This window comes from Peromyscus eremicus, chromosome 9 (assembly GCF_949786415.1).
Source record: "Peromyscus eremicus chromosome 9, PerEre_H2_v1, whole genome shotgun sequence".
Classification (NCBI taxonomy): Eukaryota; Metazoa; Chordata; class Mammalia; order Rodentia; family Cricetidae; genus Peromyscus; species Peromyscus eremicus.
This window is the reverse complement of record NC_081425.1, coordinates 89143151-89162982: the sequence shown is the minus strand read 5'-3', so window position 1 is coordinate 89162982 and position 19832 is coordinate 89143151. Positions and strand designations below refer to the sequence as shown.

Here is a 19832-nt window from a genome sequence, read left to right as displayed (position 1 = left end):
GACAGGACATGGCCCTTAGCAGCAGACCAGGCATGGACATCATCATGGCTCCAGGGGGCAAGCAGGTCATGGATTTCTTTCATACTCCTTTAGTATATGTTTTCATTTCCTGAGAGGCTTTACAGCAATACAGTTGTGTTTCTCATTAATGTGGTGCACATGATCACATCCTGAAATAGGTATACAGAATGCTATAGCTAGGGTAGATAAATATGTGACCACAAGGATACAGTATGGATACTTTTTCCATCATGCAATGGGAATCCATGGAGATGACAACACCATCTACCTCCAAAGCCCTGTATAGCCCTGGCTGCCTGAGAACCCACTCTGTAGCTCAAGCTGGGCACACAAGAGTTCTGATGTTACAGGAGTTTCTGGGGCTACTAGAGTGAGACAACACACCTGATCAAAAAATCGGTTCTAAGATAGAAGAGTTCAAAATCACTTTATTATTAATAAAAATAGAGTAATATTACTCAATAGGGGCTTAAAGGGAACAGTCAATAAACAGTGAAAAGCCTTAACAAAATACCCAAATAACAAATGAACAAAAGGAAGAACAAATGAATAACAAAATCTCAACATATAACATAGAACCCCCCCCCCAAAAAAAAAACTAAAGCAAACAAAACCCACCCAAAAACTTAAAAAAAAAATAAGGTCAGCAGCATTCTCTTGCTGTACATTCAGCAAAACAGACCCACGCCTGTGGCTGGGCTTGGAAACATAGTAAGGAGGCAGTCAGTGATTGTAAAAAGCCTTTTCAAAGCTAGTATAGCCACGCTTCCTTCAGGCTTTGTAGGTCAAGCCTTCACCAAGACTAAGGATGAGACATTTTCTAGAGCAAAATTTGTGCTCCTTGGGAAGCATTTGAAAAATTATCACCCACTGCTGATCCTGTAATGTCTTGGTCTCTATTTGATTCTTTCAGATACTTCTGTACTTACTGGAGACAACAAATTCATGGGCAGCATCTGAGAACCCATGAACATCAAAGATGACTCAGATGTCTTCTGTAAATCCTTTCTCAGGACCAGTCACTTCAGGACAGGCTGTGAAACTGAAGAATAACCACCCATTTTACATATGGAGGGAAAAGTGTCTAACCCGGGGAATGAGGGACTGTGGAGATCTCTTTAGTGCATTATCTTCAGCAACACTGGTGCATGACATGGTGTCAGCTTCAACACTCAACTGGAGAATGAAATATGATGCTTTTGGATGAGGTCTGTCTGGAAAAACTTGTCATCAACAATCTTTCTAGACACATTTCACACCACATAGAGAGGGCTGAGAACTCAGTCAGCTTGCCAAAGCCATAGATATTAAACTGTTAGGAAATGTCTTGTTCACTCCATCTCTTCCCTCCATGTTGTAGTAGCCCTCACAGGGGCCACTTGCTATTGAATGTCAGGGTTCTCAGTAATTCTTGGCTCAGGTTTTCTGTGTCTCAAGCTCATTTTTGATGCTTTCTTTTCTTTAGGAGTACTGAGTCAACAGACCCATGTATCTGATGGGGGCTGGATCACCTGGAAGACAGCTGGTATTTTTCTCACTGGGGAGTTCACAGCTATTAAGGTCTCATGAGGAGGAGGCCTTGATCTCAGAGTATAGAATGTCATGAGTTCAAGGCATCTGTGGCTTCTTTGGCCTCCTCAGTTCTCCCAAGATCTGCTATATGAGAAGGAAAGGCAATCAGACCCAGAAGCAGCCTGGCTGGGTCACATGGCAGAAAAAAATCAAGGCCTATTCACACTGGAAGCCAAGGTCAAGAGCCCCCAGTCTCCCACCAATGCCATGTTTGCTGGGAATGGGATGCAATGGTGACTCACTTGCCTGTGAGACTTAGTGCTCCTGCTGCAGCAGCTCTGTCTGCAGGAGGCTCTCATCCTGGGCTGTGGCCTGTTCAAACTCAGACTGGAGATTTTCTGACCTAGAGAAGGAAGGCACTTAGGGAACAGGCCTCATGGGAACCTATGATGTCAGTTATTGAGCCTGAACCAGTTCTAGTCAGCTGGACAATCCTGCATGACCTTTCAGCTGAGGTCATTCCCTGCATTCCCCAAGGGAGAAGGGTCAGAGTCCACCTGGGCCTTGATTTTTTTTCTCAGCTTTTGAGCTAAGAAATACACTGTGCTGGGCAAGAAAATACAGCACATTTCTCCAGTTGTCAAGATACATTTTTTAGAGAAAATAATAACAGTGTAGCAATGTCTGAGAAACTGTTCAGGACAGATAGGCATGGCCTTGATTAGATACCAGGCGAATGTGAGAAACATGGGAAACTGAATGTAGACCCTCCAGGGGAACCTAAAAAGTAAAAGCACTGAAGGATCTGATTATTCCTTCAGTATATAAACCTGCCACAGTTCAACTCCTAAACTTCCTACAACAGAAAAATCATTTCACAAGAAACAGATTCACACTGCAGAGAACCTGTAATCTGCAGGACTGTACTGCATGCAGATCTGTGCAAAAGTATGAGCTTCACCCTAAAGGTGATGTTCTAGAAGGAAAATGAAGTGGCAGGAGCACACACTGTCCTGCTCAACTAACCCTCCTCCTGCTAGGCTGAGGACAGCCACAGGAGATTCGTGGTGAGACACAGGGGAAAGTGAGAAGATTCCAGAGAGTTCAGATGGGAATAAGAGGTAGACACTACCCAGAAACACTAAGGATCAAACATAGTGTTTCCTGGAGAAGTTCTTGTTGACCGGGCCAGTACAATATCCTGAGGTGGTTTTTCCCTGGCTGTGGCTGGGAACTATTTAGGTGGTGGGAATCCTAAAAGGACAGAAATCCAGGGACAGGTGATGTACATGGTTCTAACCACTCCTCCCAGCCTGGGCTCCCACCTCATCTCAAAGACATTGAAGTGATGTTGCAGCTTTTCTGCAAAGTCCCCTTGCTGGGTGACCAGCTCCTTCTGCTTCAGCAGGTCCTTCAAATCTTTCATCCAGGCTCTCTTGCTCCTGTTCATTAGAAGATTGTGTTCTCAGTGGAGGCTTGCTCACTCACATGCACACACAAATTCATGAACACACACAAGTACATGTGTGCACACATACAAGCACACTGTAATGCACTAACATGTTTAGCTTCATAGTTAATACTAACATAATTAGCAACCACCAGGGATACTAATGAAAAGAAGGTAAACCTGTTGGATGAGAGAAGAACACAGAGGGCATGAGAGATAGGCAGTTCAGTCACTGAAGTGTCTATCCTGCGATCTAATGCACAGACAGGTGGCCCTCTGGGGTCCTGGACCATTAACAACGTCTGCTTAAGAAGTTCCCCAGGCTGTGCAGTATAGGAATGTTCCCCAGCAAAGGACTACTGGATGGTCATGGACTAACCCACTGGTCTTGTTCACTGTTTCTCAGTTGCCCGCAAAGTGAGCAACTTCCTTCAAAAGGGGCTCCCTTTACCACAGGTTGCCTCACTTTGGGAAGCAAAGAGCTCAGGAAACTAGAAAATCTCCATAACCAGGATCCAAAAGAAACAGTTCCTTCCTGTGAGGTGTTTGTGCCAGGGAATTATTCGAGTAACAAATGGCTGACTAAGTCAGTACCAAATGGTTGTATGTATTACTTTATGCTGAACAATATTCCATGAAAGAGCTCAACCACATTGTACTATTCCACTCAGTGAATGATGGGAATCAGGAGGCTGCTCCAAGGAGTGCTGATAAAACCCTGATGTCCCCTAGCTATGTTGGGACTATGTGGACACCTACTTCATGTTCTGGAATCACTGGGTCACCTGGGGATTGCAATTCAACTTTCTGAAGACTTGTGTATAGCTTCTCACTGTGCTATATCATTTTACACTACCAGCAATGTCTGAGGGTCCTCATTTCTGCAAACCCTCCATGAGGCTGATTTTAACTCAGAGTAAACAACTTTGAAGAAAAGCAGATACTGAATGTTACAGACACAGCACATGGGGAGTAATTTAGACCCTAAGGAGCCTAAGTGGGGTGCACTGAGACAGCCCCCTTCTCACACCCCTGCATGTCTAGGGGACTTCTGCTGGACAGAGATGCAGCTGGAAGCACACTGCAAGTCAGAATCTCTCAAGGACTAACATGCAGGCCGAGCTCCAAGGCCAAGGTTAACGGAGCCAAGGTTAGACAAAGGGGGAAAGCAAGTGGTAGCAGGCAATGTGGATGAGGACAAAACAGGACATAGAGAAGACACAGCAAGCCACCTGACCATTGAGTGTGCAGTCACCATTCACCCAGAGCAGACAAGGACACAAACCCTCAGCCAGGCTTTCTTACCTCTCAGACACCTTGATTTGCCACAGTGACCTCCTCCTAAACTTCATGTACCACATTCCTTTGGTTTGCTCCAAGGCTTTCTGGGCAGATAAATATTTTTGTCTCTACAAATACCTGAAAACCATTGAGTTACAGTAGTTTTTGTCTCTTTGTTCAAGTGAGCTAGGAGGACATGCGGAAAGATGGAGAACAGCATACAATATTTGATGGATGCCAAGTGAGGGGGCACAGTACTTTTTCAACAAAGTTGGTTCCATCATCATTAAAGATGAGTAAGTGAATATATAAATATGTAGAAATAAAAACAATTAAGAGAGTTTAAAATCCACAGTACAAACACACACCTGGACCTATAAGCACCTGTACTCACAAACACATACAAATAATTATCCCTATACATACAGGAAACATGAACACACACACATATACATTCATCCACACATGGTCACATACACACACAAAGGAACACTACTGTGTAAGTAATAGACAGTATTCACACAAACACACACACACAGAGAAGTTCACACACACACATACATACAGAATGCACAGAAAAGCACAACACACACACACACACACACACACACACACACACACACACCCCACAAATACTTGCTGAACCTAGAATGGTCAATGAGAAGACTGCTGCACCTGTTCTGATGTAGGGTGAGGTAGTGGGTCCTTTGTGCTGTCTACAAGGCTCTTACACCCAGCAATGCACTGCTACTTCGGCCTGCACTTACTTTTCCTTGAATGAATTTTATCCATCACAAAACTCACTGACGCCACAGGTTCCAAGTTGACCCGTCATAGTCTTTTCACTAAACTTATCCTGGCTCCTCCACAGATGACCTTGATAGCCCAAGAAAAATAAAGTGACCCACGGTCAATACCCAGGAAATTTTCAACAGATGACAGTGCATATGATATGAATTCAGCCCAGTGTCAGTCAGAAGGAGGCCAGTGAGATCACCTGCAGTGATTTTCAGGAACAGCACTCTGCACAACTATGAGAGGGAATCTGTTCTGAGACACAACCATGCACATGATATAGTCAGCAACACAAGGTCAGCAAGGAGATGCACTGTGGGATTCCGTGTTGTGAAGCCAATGAGACAAACCAAACATTTCCTGTGGTGTTAGCTCTGTGCACTGAAAGGAAAGAAGCCTACTGTTTATTTTTAAAGTAGCTGTATTATTTGATTTTTGTTATTTATTAGAGAACACATTAGCATCAAAACATTAAAGCAAACAGACAAAAGAGAAAGCAAATGTGTCCTTCCTCTTTCTGAGCAATTTAAATGTGTAACATTGGATTAGACAAAACAAGACAGAAGGTCTACCTTGGAGGACAGGAGATCCAAAGAGTGCTGGCCAGCTAGATCAGCCCAAAGAGAAAATTTCAGGGTCAGTCAAAGACCTGGGCTCAACGGAATAAGGGAGTGAGCAACAGATGACAACACAGATTTCATTATGTAGCCTCAGAACACACACACCAAAGTACATATTTACACATGCCTGCATAGATCACACACGGACCACAGAAATCAGAGTGAGCAGAAAACAATAAAGAGGATATCATGCTGTATGAACAGTTGAATAAAATATGCACATCAGGTCTTTCAACTGACACCCACTACACGGCTATCCATCCCTTGAGGACTAAAAATTCCTAGGAGAGCACACAAGTTATTCAGACTCTGTTGAGGTGATAGCAGAAAATGTACTCATATAGCCTCAAATCAGTCATCCTAACAATCAGCTTGTCAAAGTCCTCCCACATCTATGGGCATCCAGTCAGCTCCAGACTGGAAGCTCCAGGATGGGAGAAATGTCCAGCACCACGCACAGAAAAAAGACTGAAAAGGTGGTACTCAGTCTTCTGTCACTATGAACCAAGAGCTTGAAAGAGGAAGAGAGCACACTGGGATGCAGGAAAAAAGGAGAAGACCACATGCCACCCAAAATGTTGACAATGAGAACCACTCACTTGGCACTGGGGCTGGACTCTAGGCCTTGAAGGCTGCTTCCTACCTGTGATCTCACAAGACCCCTGCAAAGCAAATGAGCCACAGGCCACTGACATCATCAATGAAAGCTTTGTGTTGTTCCCAAAGTACCTCCCTGCATAGCAGCCCTCTGATCATAATGACATGTAGGTGTGTGATATGTGGCTGACCCAGCTCTCTGAATGTACTGCAGCTTCTAGGAGAGCAAGGTTTGCTTGACAATTATCCAGTTTCTTGCAAGAGGCTAACTCTCCAGAAAGACTCGGGAATGATCACAGAAATCAACAATTAGATGGTTTGTAGGTGGGAGTCTGGATGGATGGGTCGATGGTTATATGGGTGTCTCTATGTTTATGGTTGAACAGGTGGGCAGCCTGCCCCCGCTGTCTCAGCCTACCTGCTGAGGGTCACAGATCATCTCATGAGCCTCCATCAGGAGCCTCTTCAGATCCTCACAGGACTCTTGCAGTTCAGTCTGCTCCTTCCACAGCAGTCTGTTCTTGAGTCTCAACACATGCACATTCTCCTTCTGATGAGTCCAATCTTGGAGGATCGGGCCATGGATTTAACTGAAAATCCACAAAAACGTGGTGTGTCCCAGCCAGCCTCCATTTGCCCTTCCTATGTCCAAGTGCCACCAGTGCTGAAAAGTCCCAGATGCCCGGAGAGCCCACAAATGGAGCTCTCAGTAGCCAAGCCAGCATCACTTAGATGCAGGCCAAATCCAGAGAATAACCAAATTCCAGAAAGATTCAAACTACTTCTGAAAACCCTGATGCCAAAAGGTATCCTGTGTCTCTAAGAACAGCGTGTAGTCCACACCTGTTCTTAACTGTTCATGATATTTGGAAAGCAGCAGCAGGTAGAGGGAAAACATTCTCAAAAGGAGGGAAAAAGCTCCAACCAGAATCAGTTCTGTCTATGGCTACCATGGAAACCAGCTCTGTGAAGCCCTGGTCAGAGCTCCAGAGGTCCTAGGACACCTGACACTCTTCATGGTGCAAACCATTTTTCTATTAAGGGTCTCCCAAGGATGACAGGACATCTCTTGGAGGGATTCAGTGTCTTTTCACACTTAGCAAAACTGAGTTCAAGTGGCACAAAGCCAAGGACCACATGTCAGACTGCTTGTTAAGAGGCACACAGGCAAGAACCAGGCGCCTCACTTTGGGTGAAAGAGAAAGATGGTAGAATCAGTCCCTCCCAAGATAAATCCCGCACATACCTGTAGGATACATTCTCCTCAATCAGCTGTTTGACCTTGTTCACACCGTCACTGATCTCCATGGGCAATTTCTGCAAGTCCAACATCACCTGCTTATGCTCCTTTTTTAGCATCCCAAAAGAATTCAGCCTGTAGTAGGGCATTGCCCCTGGAGAAAAGGACCCCATGAACACAGGCCAAAAGGATCATATGGAATCAGGCTATGTTCTGGACACCTCAGCCCCATGGATGCCACAGCCTGGCACTTATACACTGGGACCTCCTGGTGTTTATTAAACTTCCTATCATGTCCTCAGGACAGAAGAAGAAGGTTGTTCAAGAGAGTTATCAAGGGCTGCATGAGCATCCTCAGTGAACTTGGAGCTATAGATTATCTACCTAAGAAGTTCCCAGGAGTCTGTGCCACATATCTGGTGCCACCGGAAACCTATAGTGACATTTTTCCTGTCTTTACCACAGGGATTCTCATGTATGGCTGCCTATTGCTACACAGAGGACCAGAGCATACATTGAGTATTTCCAGGGAGGAGTCCCAACTTCAGGAAGGCTTTATAAACTCCACAAGGGATTTCAAAGTTTCACCAAAGTGAGAACAGTGGCCAAGATGAATCTCCCTGGTGTTATCACTGGCATCCCATGGAAAATGTGAAAATGGCAAATCCTCAGGCTGTGTCACAGAACCTAGACTCCAAGGAGTACACACACATACCTTCATGCCCTCTAAAACACACACATTAAGACATGCACATATACACACACACACACACACACACACACACACACACACACACACACACACACCACATATACTCAGAATGCACGTGTAATACAGAGAGTTTGCACTGTCTCAGAGTATAAGGAGGAGCCAAGAAAAGCTTCAGGCTATTACTTCCTACACACCCAAACACACCACATACAGTCAGGTTGCCCATGAAATGCAGGTAGGTGGAATTGCCTCAAAGTATAAGGAGGAGGAAAAGGGAGAATCGGTGATAAACATCAGGCCTTCCAGCCACAAACTGAGATGGATGAATGGGACCAGGCCCCTCCAGTTCTGCCAGGAGCCTTCAGCACATAATCAATCATATGTTGGTCAACTACAAAGACTCACCACAAACTCACAAAACCTAGCATCTCCCACAAGCCAACACCTGACAAGGCCTCTTGAAATGCATGTTGAGAACTCACACACTAATGTCCCTATCCTCAGAGTGTGATTCAGGCCACATGGTCTGCTATTCATTTGGATGAATAAGAATAGCCTATGTCTCCATCTCACACCTACCCAGGTTCTGTGCACTCAGGAAAATTAGTTTAGGTACCAGGACACCCTGGAGGTTCAGCCACCGGTTCCTCAGGAAAGCTTAGCTACACACTGTAGGGTCAAGATGGTCAGCAGAGAAGTGCACATAATGACTACCTGTTCTGCAAATCCTTGTCTGTATAACTGGCCAGGATCCCATGCAGTTCAATTTGCTCATATGTTATACTCTGTAGCTGAAGGGTGAGTTTCTCTAACTTTGTCATCTGCTGCTCCTGCTCAATGGAGGTGGAGGTTTGAGTTGGTGCCTTCCCAGTAGTCCCTGCAGGAAGATAAAGCAAAGTGAACTTGTACACTTGAATGGCATAGGGGCAGGAGAATCCATGCTAGTCCCAAGAGAAAGCTCCAGGAAGAGGAAATGCTAGGGCCCCACTGAGAGCCCCAAGTAGGTCAATTATCCTCAAATTAGTACCCATGAGCTATGTATCTGTCCTCAACCACCATGGCTAGGCATGTGCCTCCCTCTCTAATGCAGTCCCCCAGCCCTGGAAGGCATAAGATAGCCCAGCCATGTAGATTTGGAGGACAGTGTCACCTCATATCTGATGTGATGCAGGTAAGTCCTATTGTCCCTAGAGCATAGCAGTACTAAGTCCTCATCACATGTATCCAGGACCAAAGTATCTGAATGTCTGAGACGTTGATGGATGATCAAGGGAGTTTCCCTCCCTTCTTATTGGCATCAGATTCCCATGGAAACTGAGGGAATCCACTAGGATGAAGTGCAGCAACACCCTACCCAGAGAAGAACACCTAATTAGTTACCACTTTGCTCCTGCTGGCCTTCCTTTCCACTCAGAATGAGATTAAGGATCTCACAGAAAAGCCACTTCAGGTTTGAATATTCATGGCTCTGAAAACTAACCATCAGACATTGTTGACTCTGGGTCTGCTCTTAGGGAACCCAGAGAAGCAGGATAAGTCCATTGCTTACCAGAAATTCACAGATGCTGAGCCCCACTACTGGAAGGCCCTGCTCAAGCTGCACCTCCTCCAGAAAGCTCCCACCCCCTCCCAGGACTCACTGTTCCCTCCCCAACCATTTATTTCTCAATGTTTTATACTGAGACTAAAGCCCAGCTTCCTTCTGCCTCTCTCTGGTCTCCTCATGTTCTCCATTCTCTCTCCCAGCAGCCTTCTCAGTCTTGCTGACATGTCTATGGGCAATGAAAGAACACCCCACAGTCACCTGGTGTTCCCACAGCACTGGTGACATCAAGAGAACGCCAAGGGCTCTCCAGAATACAATATCTCGCCCCAAGAAGGAACTATTGGGTTCACGAGCAGTAGCCCTCACCTCCCTACAAACTATATCTTCTGCAATTTACTGGAAGCCATACTGCCCTTCCCAGGAGCCTTCTGAAAAATGTAAGGGAAGACCTTCATCACCTCCTCATTACAAACCCATAGATCTCTTTTTGCTATATTGTAATATGTTCACTATATCATGGACAAGAAGTTGAAGACTCACTTCTAAACACATCCCAGGAAATGGCTCATCCAACTCGTGAAACCTCTAGTCAATAACACAAGAAAAAAAGTTTCTAGGCAACTAAGCAAGGATGGTGGAGAGGAAAGTTCAGTCCCCTGAAAGCAACAAGCACCTTGTGGAGGATGCACAAGGCTGTTAGTGTGGTGGGAGATTGTGGGGTTCTTGTCAGAACAAAGATAACTTCCATAATTGATGAAAATTACCCCTCACCTTCAGTAGAATTCATTCCAGCCATCATAGCTAACAAAAGTGTGATTAACTAGTGACATGTCAGGCTGGAGATACAAGAACCAGGGTTCCCCAGGGAAGCCCTCAGACACAAGAGCAAAAACTCCCATGAAGAATGATGGGCCATTCCTGCATTAAAGTTTGAAGAAAGAGGAATGGCTATTGAGAGGCCACACACAGATATGCAATGGCATTTACAGAAAATCAAATGTGTCATAGTCATGGGGATAGTATGTAGTGTGTCACTGCAGTGGTACTTCACCTAGAGCTACATGAAAGCCAAATTCCTTGATCTGGATCCACCTGTGACAATGTGCATGCCCTTAGGAAAGGGGACACAGCCAGCTTAAATTACAATATGCATTGGAGCATGAGAGAGGCAGGCAAAGGGCACAAGAGGACAGATTTTTAGGGGTCCTTCACCATAGACCTTTCCCAGAGCCACATTTCACACATTTAAATTTACTGACAGTCCTAAAATGAAGAACTAGCACCATGTTCAGCCTGGATTGAAAATTCACCAGAAGTCTAGACTGTGGCTTCAGAAGTGTACTTGGTGGACCCCAGAAGAAATGAGTGATGTGGGGTAAACTACGTCAATTTAGATGTTATATCATAATGACAAACATGTTAGGCAAGGTTAGGTATCTCAGTAATCACCAATTCTAGAAATCAATGGACACCACCTGCCCTACACACTACCTCATCTCAGTCAATCCTGACACACTAAAGAGTGATCAGGAAGTGACTGACAGATGAAACTTTGCCCTAGCTGTTCCTGAAAGACTAGACTTGAGTCTCTCCCTCTGTGGATGTCAGTTCTCGCATCTTTGTATAGGGAGATGGGTGTCTCAGAAGTTACCTGGCTTCCCCTGTCTCCCTGCACAGGGTGACCTAGGGGACAGCCTCCTAAGGCTTGTTCACAGCTACAGAAGATGTACAAGCTTCAGAGCCCTCAGCCATGTCCTTTCCTGGACATAATCCTGGAGATAATTGCTACTCTCACAAGCACTCATGTAGTATAGGGATGCCCAAATCACTTGGACGATGCTTCAGAGTTTCATGTTAATGGAGAAGCCATGCAGCGGTGGAATATAGTCAACAGATTCACAAAGCCATCTTCACTGGCAGCCCAGGACACCTAGATCCTGTAAGAAGGGGACAGTGTCATTCCAAATCCACTGAATCTAACAGTTCTCAGGCTGAACTGGAGACCTGTGTGCCACCCACAGCTGGGAAGTCATAATCTTAGGGGGTCACTGAAAGACAGCAGCACTTGGTGCCTCAGCTCTGCTAGAGTCTACGATGTAAGCTAAGACAAGCTCAGGCTATGCCAGGGCACTCTCCTGTCCCTGTTATTGCTGGCACACAACCTAAGAACTACAGTGGGAGTGAAGTGCAATGATGGTACTGAAATCTAAACATTCCTCTGTGCCTCCTTCCCCACTCAGAGTGAGAGCAGAGGGTCCCCAGCACAAAGGCTACAGCCTTGTCAATTCCTGACTATATCATATTAACCATCATGAACCCAGAGAAGCTGGATAGGTCTATTGCTTCTCAGAAGCTCCCAGTTCCTGATTGACCCTGGCAGGCTCAAGCCCATCACATCCAAATGCTCCGCAGACCCTTTTCTGAACTCACTGCATCTTCCCCAGGACCATTGATTTCTCCATTCTTTCCAGTGAGACCTAGGGTCAGCTTCCTTCTGCCTTTCTCTGGTATCACACAAAATCCATTCTCTCTCTCAAGTAGATGCCTAAGTCTTGACAACATGTCTATAGGCAAACTGTATAGGCATTGAACGAACATCCTAAAGGCACTTGGTGTTGCTACAACACTATTGACATCACAGGGGATTCCAAGACCTCTGCTCTCCAGGATACAATAGAATTTCCAGAGAAGGTACTCCTGATGTCACAAGGAACTGCCTTTGCCTCCTTGCTAATAAATTCTCCCTGAACTGACCAGAAGCTGAGATTTCTTTTCCAGGAGTCTCTCCTGTGACACAGGTGAAGCCATTCAGTACCTCCTCTTTCTGATGCTGGTAAATTGTTTCTGTTTCCTTAGAATCTTTTCACTACTTTACCCGTGGAGAGTTGAACACTCACTTTATAAGCACTGCCCAAGAATGGACCTTCCTCTCCTTAACATCCATACTCAATAATATGAGAAATAAAGTATGCCAAGGAATTAGATCATGATGATGTGGAAGAGGAGCGTTGAGTTCTATGAAGTGAGCAAACACCTGAGGAATGCTGAGGTTAAGGGAAGATGGCCATTGAGAAATTGTAAGTGAGCTGAGACTGTTATGAGACCCAAACTGCTCTAGAATGTCCTCTCTACGTGCCTGGTGTATTATCAGGCCTCTAGAGTAACATAAGTTATAAAAATAAATGTTTATTATAAAAGGGGATTTGTTAGAATGGCTTACAGCCTGTACTCTAGCTAATCCAACAATGGCTGGAAATGAATGGGAAGTTCAAGAATCCAGTAGTTTCTTTGTCCTAAACACTGGATGTTTCAGCTGTCTCTGATATTATGCTGTAACCTTAAATAGACTCTAATGTCAGTGAAAGAATGGATGTGCTAACAAGGTGAGAGCAAGCAGAGAAAGAGTAAAAGCTTCCTTCTTCCATGTCCTTCTATAGGCTTCCAGCAGAAGGAATGGTTCAGATTATATCTAGATTAAAGATCTGAATTAAAGGTGTGACTTCATTCCTCAAAGTTCCACAATAAAGTAGTTCTTCCTACTTTAACTAAGCAGAAATAGACTACAGGTGTTCCCTCCATCTTGGGGTTATATTATTCCCAGATGTCATCATGTTGACATCTAAAAATAGACATCAAAGTCTTAATCCTATCTACTAACATTCTTGAGCAAATGGCTCCATCAGAGATTGAAAGGAAGGAGTGGCAATAATCAACAGGTACATGGGAATCAGCTGGAGATTTCATGGTCATGATGACTTTCAGTGGCCTCTTTATGGCCATGCAAGGCTGAAATAGGATGAAATACCAGTCTGTGGTTTTTTGAGTAAGAGGAGAGCAGCTAGAAACTCTGTACTTAAAGAATCTGGTCTTTCTCTATAATTGAAGATTTGGAATTCAAATAATTTGTTTTGTTTGATAGTAACTGTGGTTAAGAAAAAAGTGTCCATAGGTAAAAAATGGGTGCTCTTTAAAGAAAAAGAAGAAAGGCCTAAAACAACAGCACATTGGACCTGTAATAAAGAGGATGGGGTCTCGGGTCATCTGACTGTCTGAGGTTATGGTAGATGGCCAGGGTAGTTTCCCTCCCTTCTTACTGGCATCAGATTCCCATGGAAATTGTAGGAATCCACTAGGATGAAGTACAGCAACACCCTAACCAGAGAGGGACAGATAATTAGTCCATGTGAATTTTGACTTGAACACTTCCAGACCTTGTATTGCTTACTCCATACATCCTGTGATGTGAGGGAAACAAACTCCTTCCTAACACAGAAAGGACTGGGATGAGTACTGTGTGGTCTTCATTGTCAACAACAGCTAGATGCCTCCTATTGCTTTCAAAGCAAAATGATTCATTTAGATTTGAAATTTCCCTGGGGTCATACAATTGGGATTTCAGACAATGGCACCAATATATGAATTCTATTCCTGAGATGACACCTGTAGTCGGTAGCTGTTCCAGCTTTGATCTGGAAGTACCACCCTCATTGAGGCTTAGGTAACTGTCACACCTACAATGTGGAGCCGAGAGAGGACCCCTGAAGACCCGAGATCCAGATGGGCTGGCTCTCTTGGTTCCTGGACCCTGAATGCTGGAGGTAGACTGAGCAGAGTTCTCCCAAGAACACCGCCAGACTATGCTTCACCTTTCCCAGACCCTGTAACCTATCTCTTCACTTGTAAGTTACCCCACAAAATAAACCTCCCTTTTAACTACATGGACTTGCCTTAAGATTTTAACCAATTGACACCACCATGATGAGCATGGGCACTGCAGTGTGTGTCACCAAGAACACTGGCATTGGACCATGTGCCTGGTGCTTCTTCAGAAACTTGCAACATGTATAATTCTGAAAATGGGATGGAACCTTCCCCAAACCATCAAGCAGAATGGACTCCTCCATTTCTTTAGAATATAGTCTCTGGCAGGCAGATGACTGACTCAGGCTTGTATTGGGATCTAGCCTCTGTAGTAAGGGGCAGGACCTCTGATGGGAACTTTTCCACCACAACACTTCAAGGAAGGTCAAAGCTGCTGGCAGCCAACAGCTACTCTAAATGTCCCTGCTACAGTATCAAGCACCATGGCTAGGTATGTGTCTCCATCCCAAATGCAGTCCCCTGACTCTGGAAATCATAAGTTAGCCCAGGCATGTAGATTAGAAGGACAGTGTGAGCTCATATGTGATGTGATGCAGGTAAGTCCTGTTGTTCCTAGAACTTAGCAGCACCAAGTCCTGATCACACTTCCCCAGGACCAAAGCATCTGACTGTCTGAGGTTATGGTAGATGGCCAGGGGAGTTTCCCTCCCTTCTTATTGGCATCAGATTCCCATGGAAATTGTAGGAATCCACTAGGATGAAGTACAGCAACACCCTAACCAGAGAGGGACAGATCATTAGTCCATCTGTTCCTCCTGCCCCTCTTTGCCAGTCTGAATGAAATGAAGGAGTTCCCAGAAAGGCAGCTGCCGCCTGAATAATTCATGGCTCTCCTAAACTCACCATCAGAGAATCTTGAATCTAGGTCTGTTGACCCGTCCCGCGGGCCACGTTATTTGATGAGACCCGAGGAGGCACCTCCTGAAAGATCAATGGGGGTGAGAGAGAAAGGAGACCAGGCGCGTAATGGAAGACAAAGTCAGTCTGAGTTGCGTCAAGGTCTCGTTTATTGCAAGGGGAATCAGGCTTATATATGCTAGGAGCTGGGAGAAGTAGATAAGGGTATGGAAAGTTACTAGGAGGAAGTTAGGGTAAGGGTTCAGGAAAAGGTCTCTTTGTTCCAAGGCCTGATCAACGGACCATACAGCAAACCATTATGTTTCAGGGAGTAGATCAAAAGGTACATATTGTGGTCTTGTTGAAAAATGGTTGCTATTGAAACTGTTAACGGAAGATTGGGTACACAGCTTTTTCCCATGAGAATCAGTTAGGCTACTTGGCTCCTGACAATTCCCCCTTCTTTCTATAAAATGGCCAAAGCAGGCTTTGGTCATAAATCGAGAGGGCCCCTGTCTTAGGCTATATGGGGTGCAGTCCTGTCTGGCAACGTGCCATGTTGAGCCGGTCTCTGGCGACCTCTGTACGTTGTGCTCCCAGCACAGGCCCCATACTATTCCCGTCATTGAGTACCCTCTAGCTTTTAGTTATAGGGGTTTTTAGGTTCGTAGGCCACTGAACCTGAGCCTTTCACCTGTTTCAATAGTTTCCTCTCGAGTTTCTGTCCGATGGTAATGTACTGAAACAGTTTTTGATAGGGCCGAATCGATCTGATTTTTGATGAATTGTGTTAGTCGTTGAAAAGCCCAAGGACCAAAGGTGAGGAGGAGAAGGAAAATGATCAAGGGGGCCAGGAGGGTGGGGATCAGAGTAGAAAGCCAAGAGGACCCCTTTAGCCAACCCTCAAACCAATTGTTTTGATTTTCAAAATCACGTTTTCTTTGTGCTAATCTTTCTCTTAATTTCTCCATTGATTCTCTAACTACCCCAGTGTGATCAGCATAAAAGCAGCATTCTTCCTTCAAGGCTGCACATAAACCTCCCTCCTTTAAAAATAGTAAATCCAGACCTCTTCTATTTTGTAACACAACCTCAGAGAGCGAGGTTAAAGACTTCTCCAGGGCAGAAATGGATCTTTCTATGGCCTCTAGGTCAGTAGTCATAGCCATTTGTAACTGCATAAGGTGGTTGCTCTGCACGAGGGCAGCAGTTCCTGTACCAACTCCTGCAGCAATGCCTCCAATACCTAACAATAGGGCAATAGTCATAGACACAGGTTCTCGAGTGTATCTGCCTCTCTGCTCAAAGAATTCCATCACTGAGCTTTCTTGATGATAAGTGACACGAGGCCATAATTGGACCATCACACAAAATTCATGGGAATCATCAAATATCTGAGCAGATATGCAAGGGGTCAATCCTGTGTTACAGGCCCAGTAGGACCCGTTGGGTGCTTCAAGATAATAGCTCCCTTTATAGGGTGTCAGAGTTTGTTTACAGAGGTGACTATGGGTTGATGGAATCTTGCCCAAACAAGAACCTTGTCCGGAGACTTCAGGGAGTGTTAGTTTATGTGGCTTAGTCTGACACCTATTGCTCGGGGAAGTGAGGTTATTGGCAGTAGACTGAAAGGCGATTCCTTCATAATAAGGGGGACTGGAGGTAAGGCAGAGCCAGCAACCCAAGGTTCTGTTTGGATTTGTGACATTTAGGGCCAGATAAGCTCCCTGGACCAAATTAAACAATCTATCTCCTGTTCCTCCAAAAGGAGTAAGGAGAATGCCATTACTGGAGTCTAGGATGGTACTCACGGTGCCTATATGGTAGGGAAAGGGACGAGGATGAGGTGAGGGGGAAGGAGGTGATGGCACCTTTTCATGATTGGAGGGAACTTTTTGGTCAGAGAGAACCACATTGGGTCCTACCGACTTTGGGTACAGGTTTTCTATTGTTAGCAAGATCTTGAAAATGACTCCTTTATCTGTACCATCAAGATACCAGTGGAGTCCCCATGTTTTTCCTGAGGGCCATTCTCAATTCGCCCTACCCTGAGGGGTGAAGGTTATGTTTAAAGGTAATGATAGCCCTGGATTATAGGCTGTCCCAGTATAGGAGCTAAAGCAAAAATGTTTATTCGTGCTAGGCTTACTATATCCCCTTGTAACTGAAATAAGGTCCCAAGATGAAGTTGGTTTCCAGTAAGCTGCCCCTGTAGTTTCACAACCCCATCGAGCACAAAAGAAGGTCTCGAATCCCCCACATCTAGCAGCCGTGGCTCGGCTTCTACCATCCTTAGGGCAGACATAAAAGTCAGATTGTGCTAACCTACAACGAGCTGTAGGACTAACACAGCCTGGGGCAGTCATCACGGCAGGGTCATTATCATGGAATGTCCCACAAGGGCTTGTCCAAGTGGTTTTAGGACTGTGAGGAAATTGATTGTAGTTTGGAATCATTTGACCCCCTGTACCATTTAACTGGTGTTGGCCATTAGTAGGTATATCCCAAGAATCCAATCCTGCAGCCAGCTGACAGAAGTCAAGAGTGAGTGATGGCCACCAGGAATAGGGAGCATGGTTTGCAGTAACCTTCCAGACCTCCTCCCCTGTTACTGTGAAAATTCGCCAGGTAAGCTTTTTAATAGCATGGGGGCTTTCCTTGGAGATGCAGGAGAGGGGAAGGGGGAAGAGTAGTAAGCAAACGATGAAGCAGGGGTTGGTTTTCCAAGGCTCGCGATGAACAGGTCCTGCCATTGAGATGTCCGTGGCTTCCTTTATTTTCCAAGCCGGAGGCATTTCTGAAAGAAAAAGAGAGAATTTTGTCTCAGGGTTGTGTCCTGGACATAACAGTTATTTTTTCCTTAGTCTAGGGAGGCAATCTGTGCAGAGTAAGGCTTAATCAGTCTTTCTGGTAGCCAACGAGCCCCATTTTCCTTGGAGTCATAAATACATGCAGACCCCTTTCCCCAGTTTATAACTGGATCAGGACCATCCCATATTCCAGTTATTGGATCTTTCCAAAGGGCCTGCGCATATCCTTGTTTGGTTTCTGGGTGCCAGTGTTGCTCAGCCGCAGATTTTCCAAAAGCGTCCAATGTCAGAAAATTTAATACGAATAGGGTGTGAGAAGGCAGAGCTTTGTGGTTTCCCTTAAGGGGAAATAGTGTCTCTTGTGAGCTAAGTTTATTAAGAGTATTTTTTAAAGTTTGGTGAGCTCTCTCCACGATACCTTGGCCTTGAGGGTTATAGGATATTCCAGTGATGTGTTTAATTCCTAATTGTAAACAAAATTGTCTGAATTTGCTACTAGTATATCCTGGACCATTATCAGTTTTTATACATTTCGGCTGACCCAGCACTGTGAAGACATGTAACATATGATTGATAACATCTTTGGTGGCTTCTCCACTATGAGCAGAGGCACAAATAAATCCACTGAAGGTATCTACAGTAACATGTATAAACTTTAATTTGCCAAAAGAAGGAACATGGGTGACATCCATCTGCCATAGTTGTCCAGAAATAAGCCCTCTGGGGTTTACTCCATAATGAGGTTCAGGTAAGAGCATCAGGCAATTTTTATAGTTTTTTACAATTTCCCTAGCCTGTTCTCTAGTAATTGAGAACCTTAGTCTCAAAGTTTGAGCATTGAGGTGATGAAGGCGGTGCGCCTCACGAGCAGCTGCTACCTGATCATGTTCCAAGTGAGAAATCAAGATAGAACGTGTAGCAGAATCAGCAAGTTCATTTCCCTGAGCTAGGGGTCCAGGTAGGCCTGTGTGGGCACGAATATGGCCAACATAAAAGGGTAGTGACCTTTGTCGGATTAATTTTTGTAATTCAGAAAACATTTGGAAGGTGGGAGTAATGGGTTGGATTATTGGGACCATTTCTAAAGCCTGTAAAGCCCTTACCACATATCTACTGTCTGAATACAAATTAAAGGAACAGTCTTCAAAATTTTTAAAGACAGCAAGGGCAGCATATAGCTCCACCAGCTGAGCTGACTTGAAAGGGGTTGTCATAACATTCTTTTGGCCATTGAGGATATACGCAGCTTTACCATTGCTTGACCCATCTATGAAAAGCACAGGGGAGTCTGGGATGGGCTCCATTCGGGTATTTTTAAGAAAAACAAAAGAAGTAAGGGAGAAGAATTGTAGGAGTTTGTTACTGGGCATATGTGTGTCAAGTTTCCCCTCATAGGTGCAGACAAGAATGGCCCAGTCAGGACTATGGGTGCATAACCATTCAAGTTGCTCTTTATCATATGGCATAACAATAATATCAGGGTCGTGCCCAAAGTATCGAGTGGAGGCTTTTATTCCTAACATTATTGATTGGCAAACCAGGGAAGGATAAGTAGGAAGGATTTTTCTTTTAGTAACAGGAAGATGTACCCACAGTAAAGGTACGGACTCTTGCCAAAGCAGGCCTGTAGGGGCAAAATCTGTAGAAAAAATGATCAAATACAATGGGAGAGTTGGGTCAAAATATCCCGTGTGTTGTTGAGTGATGGCCGTTTCAACCTTTTGTAACACCCTCTCTGCCTCCACTGTA

General features: G+C 44.8%; 2 protein-coding genes across 10 annotated transcripts in view; one reads left to right on the top strand and one right to left on the bottom strand.

Annotated features, from left to right (window-relative positions):
- LOC131919653 (disks large homolog 5-like) overlaps positions 1-19832 on the bottom strand; it is a 146823-nt gene that overhangs the window by 27220 nt on the left and 99771 nt on the right. For 2 of the 7 annotated variants that reach the window (XR_009381320.1, XR_009381321.1), the window contains exons 3-4: positions 2859-2975; positions 1836-1936 (exon numbers count right to left, since the gene is read on the bottom strand). Coding sequence is in view for 4 of the 7 variants with exons in the window: in XM_059274039.1 (XP_059130022.1) it covers positions 7523-7689 (167 nt within the window). In the remaining 3 variants the exon portion in view is untranslated. Of the gene's footprint in view, positions 1-1835; positions 1937-2858; positions 2976-6694; positions 6867-7522; positions 8255-8942; positions 9106-19832 lie in introns of those variants that run through there. The other 5 variants (XM_059274035.1, XM_059274034.1, XR_009381322.1 and 2 more) reach the window with 4 other exon arrangements.
- LOC131919658 (disks large homolog 5-like) overlaps positions 1-19832 on the top strand; it is a 76541-nt gene that overhangs the window by 26224 nt on the left and 30485 nt on the right. The gene's annotated exons all lie outside the window — the stretch shown is intronic.